The sequence below is a fragment of the Juglans regia genome, chromosome 7 (assembly GCF_001411555.2).
Source record: "Juglans regia cultivar Chandler chromosome 7, Walnut 2.0, whole genome shotgun sequence".
In the NCBI taxonomy this organism is placed as follows: domain Eukaryota; kingdom Viridiplantae; phylum Streptophyta; class Magnoliopsida; order Fagales; family Juglandaceae; genus Juglans; species Juglans regia.
In genome coordinates this window covers 20,827,220-20,841,474 of record NC_049907.1, presented here as the reverse complement: position 1 = coordinate 20,841,474, position 14,255 = coordinate 20,827,220, and the positions used below count along the sequence as shown (strand labels likewise).

Genomic DNA, 14,255 nt, shown 5'->3' with positions numbered 1-14,255 from the left:
GGGGTACCCCTCCTCTGTACAAGTAGCATTTTTGTTCATGAATATATATATATATATATATATATATATATAGGCACCAATAAGATTACAATTTGACCTTAATTTAACATACTATATGTTCATGTAATGCATGCTTACATGCCTTATAAACGATGTCAATGGTGATGATAATGATGATATGGGCTGATGGACATATACATACATACATACATACATACATATATATAGCTAGGTATATATAGATCACAATTAAAAAAATAAATAAATAAATAAAAGATTCTCATTTTAGCTAGCTAGACAAGTGAGACTAGATCTGGCAGGCATGCATCGAGCTAAAAAGAAGAGGAAATTAAGAACAAAAGAGAGAATCATTTGTGTAAGGAGGATTCCAGTACTTTGCGGCGGTTGTTTTCATCTTTTCCATTCTTTGCTGAGTTTTTCTCATCTTACTTTATGTCCTTAATTGTCTATATGCTAGTCATGAGAACATCATTATATATATATATATATATATATATATATATATATATTTATATATATATATACCTGTGGGCTGTAATGACTGGATCAATAGAGATCAAGAAAGATAAAAGGCAATGGCATGGGGGGATGAACTTCCCTAGCTAACAAAGGATGCCTTCGAATAATAAAAGTAAAACGGAAGGTATTTAGTCAAAAACATCTGGAGTAGTTGCACCAGACTGGCCGAACCTGTCTCTTTGTATATTTGTCGTCCTGAATGGTATTTCTTTTTTTTTAAATACAGGCACTGCTAAAGCCTAGCTAAGATACTTCAACCAAACGGCTTCGATAGTAGTAGTTGTGAAGGTTACGATCGATGCCAACATGCTTCTTTGATCCAAACCGTTGACAAAGACATGAAATGTCTCTCTTATATATCTCCCCCCCATGCATGCACCCTCATCTATACTTCAGACCACATACTTAGAATTAATATTCACCAAGAGCAATGCTAGGTACAGTCTCCACTTAGAGATTGTATGTGCAGATCTAGGCTATTTTAACTTTAAAATTTTATAAAATTATAAAATTATCCCTCCTAAAATAATGTTTTCTCTCATTTAAACATGTGCCTATACATATAATCCCAACTTCAAGACTGTAAATAGAATTTCTCATTCACCAATATTATAAAATTAATTAGGTTGGTGTAAAAGGGTCAACAGGGAAAACCCTTATCTCAACCCTACTTTTTTTGTTTTGTTTTTTTTTTTTACGCTGCAATATATATATACTTATCTTCAAGGTTGAGGAAGCATATATGGAATACGATGGAAGAGAACTAAAACAAGGCATATTGTCCGGAGAGTCAGAATTAGAGATCAGAATCCATGAATCCTGATGATTTGGTATTCACTCATTGGTGAAGCCAGTTTCCACATGTCTAATCCATCTTTTTCATCACTAAAGTAGCAGTGATGCGTGTGGATATGCCTCTTAAATCTGTTCTTTTCTATGCGAGGCCCATAAAACTCGGGAAGGAATAAAGAACTTTGTTTGAGAAGGCAAAAGAGGAAAAGGCAAAGGAGATCATCAAGCAGCTAGCTAGCTAGCATTGATCGATTAACGTACAATTGGCTGGCCTCCATGCATGCCTCGTTTCTCTTCTCATTGATCATCAACTCAACACGTATAACCCAGGTGTCTTAGCCAGGACCATCATCATCATGTGCAATATGGCTTGTAAAAATAAATAAATAAATAAATAAAAATCAATTGATCATCTAGCTAGCGCACTACTAGAGGAGCCTGGTCATAAAGCGAAATAAAGAGCTCCCGGGAATCTCTGATCTATCTATCTCTTACCTACAGTTTTAAATTTGCACTAATTAATTAGTATAAAAAACACAGATATTAATTGTATATATATAACTGATCACATTAAAGGTAGATAACTCTCTGAAATGGCTGCCGACTAAGGAACATGACCACGCACTTAGCCGGGAATTCTAATCATTTGAGGCTGAATCAGAGAATTAGGATGATGAGACATGCACGATCGAATTAGTGTCTTCTGACCCTTGCCAAAAGACACATGGTATTGCACCAGAAACGCCAAATAAATTATATATATATATATACCTGTCTTCATCTGTATAGTTTAAATATTAATGCTGCAGTTTAGAAAAAGACAGCCATGATGATTTCCTCATACACCAAAGAACATGGTAATATTTTAGTATTTGAATTAAGGCCTGTTCAATGCTAACGATAAGGTTGATGATAATATAAACAAATCATGCAAGCTTGGTTAATTATATAATTAATATGTGGTTTTCGGCTAATTAATTAATTAATTAAGAACCAATCATGAGGCTTCTTCCCACCTGATCAGTTGGTCAATATTGCAAATTTTTGTTCCTACCTAACATCGTTTATCTTGATCTGCAATTGTTTTCCTTTAGCAAAGATAATTAATGGAGCATAGAGAAGACTAAGGTCTCATTTAGATTCGGAAAGTGTTTTATTGCAAATTTTTGTTCCTACCTAACATCATTATAATTTTTTCAAATTTTTGTACAAAATATAATAAACAATTCAACTTTTTCAAATTTTAAAATAATAATAATATTAAAAAATAATATTTTATTTAACTTTCAATTTTTATCTTAACTCATTTCATACCAACTCTCAATACAAATGGGGCCTAAAGTAATTAATCTCTTAAAAGGTTCCAATATATATATATATATATATATTAAGTACAAAAGGATGAAAAGGGAGACTAAAACATGTGGATGTTTAGGAAAATCACATGATCATGATTAATAAGCAAGCTGCCTACTTTATAATTAAATTTCATGATATTCCAGTTCAATTTCTTGGTTCTTGTGGTCACTGTAAGATGAATATTCATTCATCCCAAAAACCCTAGATGACAGGGTAAGCAGTGGAGGCCTGATGAGTTGTCAGGTTCTGATTGGCCGATGGCTAAGAAACATCGAGAATGGTGGGCACGAACGTCTGTGGCAAAATGGGAGGTGGTGAGCTTATTCTTTTGTACAAGCAGATCTGATTCAGAGGATAGTTTCACTTTATCAACATAAAGTAGTTCCTTTTATTTTCTAATGAGAATTAGCAGATTCCTCTCTATGAGGTGTGCGTCAGGATAAATGTATGAAGCATAGTGCCTTCATTTTGCATCATCTCTCTCCTGTTCTCTATACGTTTCTTTCAATAGTACTCAGAGCGATTGATTTGCATGGACCATCAGTTTCCTAAGATGGAAATATTAATGCAGAAAGATCAACTTTCATCTTATGTTCATGAAGGAATGACCATGGGATCACATTTTTTTGGTGATCCAATTGTTTGGGGCGCTCTAACTAAGAGTACTACTGCTTGTCATGACCACCATGGCGGTAGTGGTGGCATGAAATCATCACCAGCATCACCTGACAGGCTGTTTTCGAGCTCCGATTCTACTTCTTCCACAGAGGAGGCTTCTGATGCCAGTTGGAGCCACAACATCCCTGGATTCAGTACTAAACAGGATGTCATCCATGATGAACACCATCAAAGTCCATTTGTTTCTGGATTGAATCCTGACCACCCGCCTGGAGCTTCAGCATCAGGTGCGAAAGAAAGCTTCATTCCTGTAAATTTTTTGGGTGCGTTTCCAAAGCTAACACAGGCTCAAGTTTCTCAACCCTCTTCTCCATCTTCATTGTCAGCCAAAACTAGATACCCGAATTTAACTTTATTTCTGCAGGAACCTAGCCTTTTAGATTCATCTTCAAGAATAGCTGATAATTCGCCTTGCAAGAACATAAAATGTCAATCCATTTCATCATCTTCCTACCCATCATTTCCTATGACCCAAGTTGCCCATATTCCATCCCGTCGGAGCAACGAATGGCTAAACTACTCCTCCAAAGGTCTTAATTATGGCTCCTGGCTCACCACCAAGACCCAACCCATGAAGTACACCGGACGAAGAATGCAGAATCATGAGCTACAGAAGACTAACTTTTCATCCGTGTCATCATCGCAAGGGAAGCTATACAGAGGGGTGAGACAAAGGCACTGGGGGAAATGGGTTGCTGAGATAAGGTTACCAAGAAATAGGACAAGGGTTTGGTTGGGGACTTTTGACACTGCTGAAGATGCTGCCATTGCATACGACACAGCGGCTTATATTCTACGTGGGGAATATGCACAATTGAATTTCCCAGATCAAAAGCATCAACTCAAGACTAATTCATTGAATGGAGCCACAGCAGCGCTGCTCGAAGCAAAGCTAAGGGTAATATCACAAGGCATTTCTGCTAAAAAGAAGCCCATTGAGTCACCACAAACACCACCAAAGAACAACCCTTCTGAGGATACAAAACTCCAAGCTTTGAGCCAAAACTCATCAAGAAAAGAGCGACAGTTTGAGTGGGAGAGCAAGGCTGGATCAGAGATGATTGAGAACAAGAAAACTCAGGAGGCATTATCAGATGTGGAAGCCCTTCAATTAAGTAGAATACCGTCCTTGGACATGGATATGATCTGGGATGCTCTTTTAGTCTCAGATTCATGACCATCAGCAGTACATCTTAAATATACAAGCTGCAAATGGTACCAAGATTGTGGATTGAACTCCAATATTCTTCTTGTGGGTATTATGTTTTTGCTTTGAATCGCACATAACACCATATATCTTTCATTAGGAAGCCTGATGGGTTTTATATTTTTCCCATTGATGGCCATTGGTCATATTTAGGTTCATGATATTTACTTGAAAAGATGTTCTTTATGCAGCTCTTTTCCTTTTTCTTCTGTAAAAAAAAAAAAAAAAAAACGGTAGTTAATTTGTTGGTTTTTATTTCATTTTAGTGCCATTTTGTTCTGTTGACTTCTGTGGAAGGAATGTCTTCAACTTCGAGCTCTGTTTGATATTATAAATGGACTAGAAATGTGGAAGGAGGATGCTTGATGGGCCCTTTCCACTGAGGTTGTAGTTGTACTCTCTCTCTCAAAAGTGTGGGCCAATTTTAAAGGGCACGCTGTCTATTTGGGCAATTGAAACTGCTTTTAGACCATTGAGAAGTTGTCTTATTCAGTTTAAGTCCGATTAAGATTCTTAGCCATAACATCATGTCACGTCATCCATGTTTCATTGAACTTAGAAGTTGAATTTCAACAAGGTAGTAAATTACAACTTACTCCTTAAACAAGTTATGTACACACACACACACACGCCATTTGAAAGGAAAAGTCTATCTTTAATCCTATCAACGGTTCAGAACTTCTAAAGGACAGCCCGACAGGCCGTTCAATAACATAAACAGAAAACGAACAAATGGTCTGTAACATACATCTGCCGTTTTACATACCCCAACCTCGATCAGACAGTGCTGTAATATACTAATGATGTATATGCCTCCTAGAAGGCATCGAGTATCAGAACTAGAAGACAAACCAAATACTTAGCTCAAGAACTGCATCAAAATTCTCATTTGCTACAAAACTGCCTGTGTACCGTGTAGTCTGCCAAAGCCTCAAAACTCTCTCTATCCGAAAGTAACTGAGTTGACACAATTTACAGATAGAAGGAACTAACACAGTGTTTCTGAATTCATCTACGGTTAAGGAAAAGCCGACTGGATAAAGAAACACAAACCTATTTTGGGTAGAAAAAAGACTTCAATCTTTGTTAGGTAGCAGTAGTCTCTGATAAAATGTATAGCCTAAGTTTTTTCCCACTTAGATACCAAAAGTCATTAATAACTTGCGTGGAACTACTTCAATGTTCTTCACTCGGTACTCTGTTTCTTTTTAAGCCTCAGAATCCAACGATTTCTTCACCAACCTTCTCAAAGTTATCATCTTCAACATCTTCTGTAGTTCAAAATCCTCTCTCCTCAGGCAAGGTCTCCTTATGCACATTACTAGCTTCAGCACCTACTCTTACTTCTAGAGATATATCCCGCTTTATCATATTCAGAATCAATTATCTGAGCTCGCATTGTCAGGTGTATGAGGAGACTCCCCTTCCTCATTATCTTCAATCTCCGCATCTTCATCCACTGTATTTACCACATCCTGTCCAGGAAGCCGCTGTTGCAGTGGCACTGCATCACTGATGACTTGACCAGTCCTTAATCTCTCCTTGTATTCCTCCATTTCTGATCTATATCTTTCTTTATCTTTAAAAGCTTTCTCCTGATAAACCTGAAATTCACAAATTTCAATGTGTACTGAAATGCATTTACAAAAGTTGAATGGAAACATAAGATTGAATGTTCATTAAAAAAAAAAACATGGAATGTGCAATTGATAGTAATAAAGTAGGAAGATAGAACTTAGTCCTTACAGCCTTTTCAGACTCTTTTAACTTGTTCCACAGTTCACCAATCATTCTACTAATCTCTCTGTCCTTCCCTGGATGCAGTGGTTTCAGTCTTGCGTGCTGCTCTGCAAAGAAGAAATTATAGCCGCTTCTGTTAGGTTTTGGATGCGCTGGGTCCCTCCTTTTTATTTCAGATTTCTTCCTGCGGCGGCGTCGATGGGTTCCCGGTATAGCAGAAGCACTGTCATTTTTGCTAGCAAAGACACCATAGTTCTGTGGCAATTTCTGCACGGTGTTCTGTGGTGCATGATAAAGGACACCTTTAAGCTTCTTTGAACCTATTGTGACAGTAACAAGGTACCCACTTTCGAATTTCCCATCAATGACCCCTACCACAGTTGAAGCTGCTGTTGCTGCAAAACACAAACGAGAGTAAATGGCTTTTAATTAGCCCCTGTTTCCTCAAATTCTCAAATTAAGCATTATTGGAATTAGGAAACGCTTTGGAGAAACAGATGAAAAGTTTTGCACAAAAGTTTAGTTATAAATAGAAAAAAACCGAAGTGAAATCCAATGAGACATGCACACTACATACCGAAAAAATAAATCACAAGGGCCATGCATCATTAGCCTATGTGTTGTGAAAAATCATCCAATATTCCATTTCATTGGTATATAATACATGAAATAGTGACAGCTTGAGGAAAAACCCTAGCAAAAAGAAACATTCTTATAGCAGGCCAAAGGAAAAGCAGGAAAAAAAAGTAAAAGCATCTCCAATGTCTAGCTACTTACAAAGCATCTGAGACACATAATCAAATGTTTTAACTATGCAGTATAAAATATCACCAAATAGTTCTTAATTGGGGAAGAACCCTAGCAAAAAGAAGCATTCTTATAGCAGGCCAAAGGGAAAGTAGGAAAAAAAGAAGAAGCAAAACCATCTTCGATGCCTAGCTACTTACAAAGCATCCGAGACACATAATCAAATGTTTTAACTATGCAGTAGAAAATATCAACAAATAGTTCTTAATTGAGGAAAAACCCTAGCAAAAAGAAGCATTCTTATAGCAGGCCAAATGGAAAGCAGGAAAAAAAAACCATTTCCATTGTCTATCTACTTACAAAGCATCCGAGACACATAATCAAATGTTTTAACTATGCAGTATAAAATATCAATAAATAGTTCTTAAATTGATTAGATGCAAAATATTCAAGGAGGGCATCAATAAAAGCAGATGTAATCCAAACGAAAAACACATTTTTATCCCCAAACAGCGGTAGATTTAGCAGGCTAATAGCTTGTAACCAATCACTTATTCTATAACATGACAATTTTTTATAAGCACCTCTTCACTCTTATACAAGTTAAGTATGCATTCTAATGATCTCATGCATAAAATAAAAGAAGACACCAGGTTTTGGAGGCAAAGATTCATTGCTGATAGTACAGATCCATAGAGCTATTTATCCTCTTTTTCCTCCTAAATTTTAGGAATTGAAAATGAGAAGAAAAGTATAGAGACCTCCTGCCAATTCTGCAGTATTTATTCTTTTTTCTGCTTGATTTTCTGGTGTTGCCTGCAAGGATTCTGTTCTTGATGCTGGAACTGGAGTTCTGGGTGGGCTCATCAAACAATCTGCAAAAGATTGGTGTATTATGAAACTGAATCCAATAATAAGTATTTTCATGAAGACTGATTGTTGTATGGACGCACCATTAGACATAGGGACCCATCCCCGAGCCTTAAAGAAATATATTTGCTCATAGTGGTGAAGTAATGAAACATAGTACTTTCGCAGCACAAAAGACGCATTTGTAGCCGTTGAAGGAAAGTTGAAAACAGCAGTCACTTCTTTCCATCTTCTCTCCCTAATAATCTGCAAATTCCATTTTTCCAGATAAGAAGCAACTACATGCTAACCAATCCAAAGTGAACATTTACATTTAATTCTTTTACGTATAAAAAAAAAAACTAATCCACAGTGTACATTAGAAAAAGATCGATTGGGGAGAACACATAAAAAATACTGAACGACTACTAAAAGGTATTATGGTAGAATCTGATAATACCGAACACCTAATAATCTGATGTATCTATTGTTTATATATCGTGGCAGGCTTCTCAGGTTAGATTGCTGTTACTCGAGATAAAAGGAATTATGGTAGTATAAGTTCATGATTACAAAGAAAAATGAAAAAATGCACCTTGCAGGACACTGAAGTCTTTCCATGACAGTAAAGCAGTATCCATGAGTGTTATACCCAATCTAGCATTAACATTACACTCTTTTGTACATCATTTTCATAGAAGAGAAGAACATGCGAGAAAACTTCACCCAGCAAATTAAATGTAGCTTAAAGTCAACGAGGAATCAAATGTAAATATTTCTTTGCTTAAAATACTTAGAATGGTAGCACATTAAAAGAAGTAATAAAGAAGATACCATACAGAAAATCAGGTGATACAGACCACGGAGAGTCAAATATACAGACACTAAGGTTGGAAATACAATACCAATATCACATGCGGTAGAAGAGTTGTTGACTATAATATATCATAGGTGAGGAAAGCTAACATGGGTTAATATAATAACCCTTTATATAGATGCAAAAAATCCTTCAACCAAGTAAAAGTTGCGATAGGCAATAAGTTACACTAGAAAACATGAAACAGAAATTGCGATGGCTTGCTCTTTTAAATACAGAATAAACATAAAAATAATTTCACCAATTGGCCGTCTCTATAATTATGTACAGGCCAAAAAGACCACCACTACTTCTAAATCACTTGTGAACGCAAGTTATTTATAATGTTATCCACATAAGAACCTTTCAATAACATAACCAAATTTTTAAACAAAAATCAAGTGCATTACCAAATCCAAAATATGCATCACAAACAAGATGAATACAAACCTTTAGACAACCGGTTCACTTGGCGAACGACTCACATGAAATTATTTACAAACTCACTCAACTAAATTATTGTTGACTGTTTATCTTACCCTTTCAATACCCCCACGAGAAGTTACCTCCACGAAAAGTCGATGCAAATCTAGCTCTTTACCTCCAATGATGGGAATCCTACAATTAAAATGCACAAAGAAAACAAAATAATATCAATGGATAACCAGAAAACTTTACAAAATATAAGCTAGGCCAAGGAGAAGAAAGAGAAAACACATGGTTGGCATGAGTCATATGGAGCAAGTGATAATAGCACAAACAACTCCTAGATTGTTGTGAAAACAAACGAGGCCAAAGTCTCGGCTAATCCAGGGGTGCACATATTAGTTGATATTATAAGTCTCAAAATAATTATATCGTTTGAATAATGAGATGAGATGAGATGCGTTGAATAAAATATTGTTAGAATATTATTTTTTAATATTATTAATGTTTTGGGATTTGAAAAAGTTGAATTGTTTATTATATTTTACGTGGGAATTTAAAAAAGTTGTAATGATGAAATGAGATGAGTTGAGATAGTTGTGCCCAAAGAGTCCTGTTAACATTAAAAAAAAAAAAAACTCAATAGTAGCGTGAAAGACTAAACAATTAAATTTAATAATAATAATAATAATAATAATAGTTAGGTAAATTTTGCAGCCAGCTTGTGATATGCCAATTCTAGGAAAATCTTTTATCTTCAGCCACTACTCCAACCATGTCCCATTAAGGTATCCAAAAAGAACAACTTTCTATGTCATGATGTCCAAGATATGAAAGTAGTCAATATCCAATGTATGGACATTAATATCACTAAATTAGTAGAGTTTCACATTTTTTTATTTTATTTTGCAGCACCACATTGTCCTATCAATGGCATGTTAAAAGATTCTACCCGTTGTCTTGACCTAATCAAGAGTAAGTTCATGATATGAACTTCTTGCTAATAGAAACTACACATTAAAAACTTAACAGGAGATCTCTAGTTAACGATGCCTCCACCTAAGGAAATTTAACCTTAACAGGAGAAAAAAAACAAAGATGGAGCAACAACATAAATAACTACAAACTACGACAAATCCTGGAGCTAGAAATGATGACAGCAGACTACCGGCATACTTCCATGCTCAAGTAACAACTTTAACTCCATAAAAAAAACCTACATAATAACCTTAACTACACTTCTAAAAAAACAATAACAACCGTAACTCCATATTGTATTTCTTCTTCTAGAAAAACTAGTTACATGATGATCAATGAGTCATGGCATAAGTTTGAGGGAGGTAAGGAGAGAAAGATTACATGAACTTAGTCCCCATGGAAGCATGAAGTTTCTCCAAAGTATCCGCGAAGAGCTTAGGACTGGCTGCAACATCGTCATATTTTGCAAGAGGTTGAGGGTAAGGAGAATAATTAGAGGATGCTTCTTTCATGGGCAATGGACTCCTGGCACAAGAAGCCGATGCCATTGTCTACTCCCTCCCACAAGCTCAACCTTCCTCCGCCCTTCCCTGTTCAACCGCCAACCACTTCACTATTTACTTTCTTCACTGCAGAGCAAACGTTAACACAGGCGAGAGCAGGAAACGAAAGAAAAAAAGAAAAAAGGAATACTTGAAAATCAAGAAAAGGCCAGCAATTGCAGGTAAAACCAACGGCATACGAAGAGTAAAAGATTCAATCGAAGAAAAACGATCAAAGATATTGCCAAAAACTCTTACCTTCATGCAGAAGCTGGAAATATGGGAATAGCTCAAGTGTGAATAGATAAAGACAATCTTGTGAAGAAAAGGGAAGTTGGAGACTTCAAAAAAGAAAGAAAAAGAACCATTCAAATACCATGCAAAATGCAGCTGCAAGGCAGCAACTTCGATCACAATCACAACGACTCAGCTGATGAAATTACTCCTAGTACCAAGGATGAGATTCAAAACCCAATAAAAGCCAAATAGTACAGCGTTGCTGTCATTGACATGAATTCCTTCAGAGTACTAAGGACGTAACAAAAAGAACTCATCAAAGTTCAGGCCTTTTCGACTAGAGTCTAAAAAGAAAACACCCTTTTAGGCTATGGTAATAAAGACCCATAAACAAAAAGCAATTTCTCTGTCTTTCTCCCCTTTGATCCAGGCTTCACAGGCCTACATAGCCTATGACCTTGCCTGACATTCCAAAGATATTATGATATCTAATAGGTACTTAACAGTTGTAGACATAAAATTAAATAATGGATATCTCAGATCAAAGTCCAACGCACTTTTTTCTATCTTCCCCTTTTCCTCATTATCTGACACCGTCACAGGCTGAAAAGATTTATAGTGCCCTTATAGAAGATACAATTGCGGTTTTTGGGGTAGTGCCCATCAATCAAGAAAACTACAAGTGTATGGCAATAGACTGCATACCTCCTCGCCAAGATACCCAGAGGGCCAAACGTTCTCTGGTGGGAAGCATCCTCCTCTTTAAAGTAAAGTAACTAAAGACTTGGCACTTTTATATGTTTTTTTAAAATTAATGCAGCTTACTAAGCCAAAAAAAAAAAAACCAAAGCCCTTGACAAGGAAAAACTCTCAACCCAGAGCATCTCGAGTTACAGCACCTCTCGGTACCGGGGTCCCTTCTCCTCTCAGCTAAATATGCCATTTTTTCCAACTTTTTTATAGTTGTCTTTATGGTTGAAACGTTGATGCTGGATCTACAGAAAACGAGCCTCGCCATCATTATTCGCGTCCCACCATTGTAATCACCTTATGCCAAATCTATCGTCTCTATCTTCCAACATCCACTTTACACAGTTACGTGAGTCTCATCTCTCATGAATCTTGAAAATAATTTTGATTCCATCTTATCTCATCCACAGCTTTTCAGACAACCCTCTTCTTATCTGTTTAATTTACGAATTCATACGCTGTGCCAAGACGATGAAACTCTTTCAACAATCATCTCTGAGCAACTTCCAACCGCACACCCCCTCGCTGCTATGGCTAATAAATCAAAGTAATTCATAACATAAAAGGATTTCGACCAAGAAAACATAAGACCGATCAATTCATCTTTACCTTTTATGTTTGTGTTCGTTTGTTCGGATCTTTGTTCTCATTACTAATAAATATCTCTCTCATTACTAATAAAAAACCGTTCTTTGCTGCAAAGCCCCCCACCATGAATTTTAAAATCAGCACTGTCCTTCCTCTTTCGTGTGGCCGCATACAAATAATATCAAAAAATGATAAATATGACCCACCATAGATACTATGGAAAACAGCACTGTTCTTTATTTATTTTCTATTTATTTATAGTCTATCAGAGATTCTTAAGAAAATAGAATAAATAATAGGTATAAGAATATAACAAAGCAAACCCAGATGATGAAAATGAGAGAAAACAGTACTTAGAATAAGCCAAAATACATATATAAAAGAAAGAGTAGAAAAAGAAAACTTACCAACAGTGCAATGATTTCGTATGCCAAATGAAATAACATTAAGGATTGAATCTTAAGCCTAAAAGCCTCTATTATTATAAGAATAAAGAAAAGGGTAGGACTTATTTTTCTATGTATTTCTCTCTGTTGGTATTTGTCTTATTTGCCATTCTAGAAAAAGTAACCCTAATATGCAGAGACACACACTTGCCAATAGACAACTTTGTCCCAGATATGTTGGGGCTAGAAGGCAAGAAACCAAGGGTATTTCAGGAATGTATTGCTTCCTTAATTAAGAGGGAGTGCCTCAATAATAATAATGAACAATTTAACATAAAATCCTGAAATTCATAAACGTTTATAATTATTTTTAAAAAAAATGAGATTTATTATTAAGAAATTAATTTTTTTTACGTAAATCTCATATTTAATTTACTTCTTATAAAATAATTACCTAATAATTACATAATTCACTAATATAAATATAATTTCTCAAAAAAGGAGGTTTGAAACGGCACACAATCTACGAAAAGGGATGATAAGAACCAACCAAAAATAAAGGGGTGGGGAAGAGATACGGACGCCGTAACAGCAGCTTCTTTCTGTGTGTAAATTTATTACAGATTGCAAAATTAAATACACCACAGAATTAGTCCCTACGCCAACACCATAACGTTTCTCTCTTTCCTCTATAATCCTTATTTTAAGTATATACCTTAATATAAGCATTTTCTTCATCTTCTATTCACCATCAAAACCTTTCAATTCTCTATGGTCTGTCTTCCCCATTAATTTTTTATAAATAGGTTCTTCTATTTGTGGTGATAGGCTTATTGACATAATATCCTTTTCGTGTATACTATGTATTATTACTTTCATGTCTTTGTAAATTTTATATTTTTTCTAAAAATAGAGCGATCTAATGATTGATAGGCAAAAAATAATTTGTACAAGTTTCAAATAGACAAGTCTCATACAAACCCTTTTAAAAAAATAGACCATACCTTAAAAAAATATAAAAAAAACTATTATTTATTAGTAGAACTCATTGTTTTACAAAAAACTTGTATATGATTTATCTATTTGAGGCTCGTATCTAGCATTATTCTTGATAGACAGTGTCACGATAAAATGTTGGAAATGAGAAATAGTATCATATTTAAGGAAGGTTGGATTTAAAGTAGAGAAACGTTTACAAGCTATTTCAACCAAAAAAAAAAAAAGAAAAAAAAAACGTTTACAAGGTAGTAAAGAATCGTGGTGAAAAGAAAAGCTATTGAAAGGTTTGCTCGAAGATCACAAAATCAAATTTTCATAACTGAATATTAAAGTTACTTAAATACATTTTAATTTTACTTAAATATAATTTATAATCTTAATTCACTCACATCATCTTTTTTCATATTGCCTGTTTTACCCTCTTTATTTCGGTTTTTTTTTTAAAATTTAATCATGGTGCCTTTATTGAATAAACAATTAATTAATACAATATTGTTCCTTCAAAACTGAAGGGATTATTTGCATAGGTTCCTCCTCAATCCACACCACCCTTTCAACAGATAAATAAATAACAAGTTTAG

General features: G+C 35.2%; 2 protein-coding genes across 4 annotated transcripts; one reads left to right on the top strand and one right to left on the bottom strand.

Moving 5' to 3' along the window:
• The first annotated feature begins 2,974 nt into the window (after nt 1–2,974).
• On the top strand, nt 2,975–4,830 carry LOC109003446 (ethylene-responsive transcription factor ERF062-like). Its single transcript, XM_018981565.2, has one exon. The coding sequence runs from the start codon at nt 3,224–3,226 to the stop codon at nt 4,544–4,546; it is 1,323 nt and encodes a 440-aa protein (XP_018837110.1). The 5' UTR covers nt 2,975–3,223; the 3' UTR covers nt 4,547–4,830.
• A 271-nt stretch (nt 4,831–5,101) lies between these two features.
• LOC109003447 (high mobility group B protein 15-like) lies at nt 5,102–12,835 on the bottom strand. 3 transcript variants are annotated; one of them, XM_018981568.2, is made up of 8 exons: nt 12,697–12,804; nt 10,973–11,055; nt 10,554–10,801; nt 9,308–9,386; nt 8,017–8,179; nt 7,825–7,938; nt 6,323–6,711; nt 5,102–6,180 (listed from the first exon to the last, which is right to left on the bottom strand). In XM_018981568.2, exons 3-8 carry the CDS (start codon nt 10,718–10,720, stop codon nt 5,956–5,958), a joined length of 1,137 nt encoding a protein of 378 aa, XP_018837113.1. In that variant the 5' UTR covers nt 10,721–10,801; nt 10,973–11,055; nt 12,697–12,804; the 3' UTR covers nt 5,102–5,955. The 3 variants fall into 3 exon arrangements, with proteins under 3 accessions (XP_018837113.1, XP_018837114.1, XP_018837112.1); XM_018981569.2 differs by lacking the exon at nt 10,973–11,055 and having other exon boundaries at nt 12,697–12,835; XM_018981567.2 differs by having other exon boundaries at nt 10,554–11,055.
• Nucleotides 12,836–14,255: the final 1,420 nt, after the last annotated feature.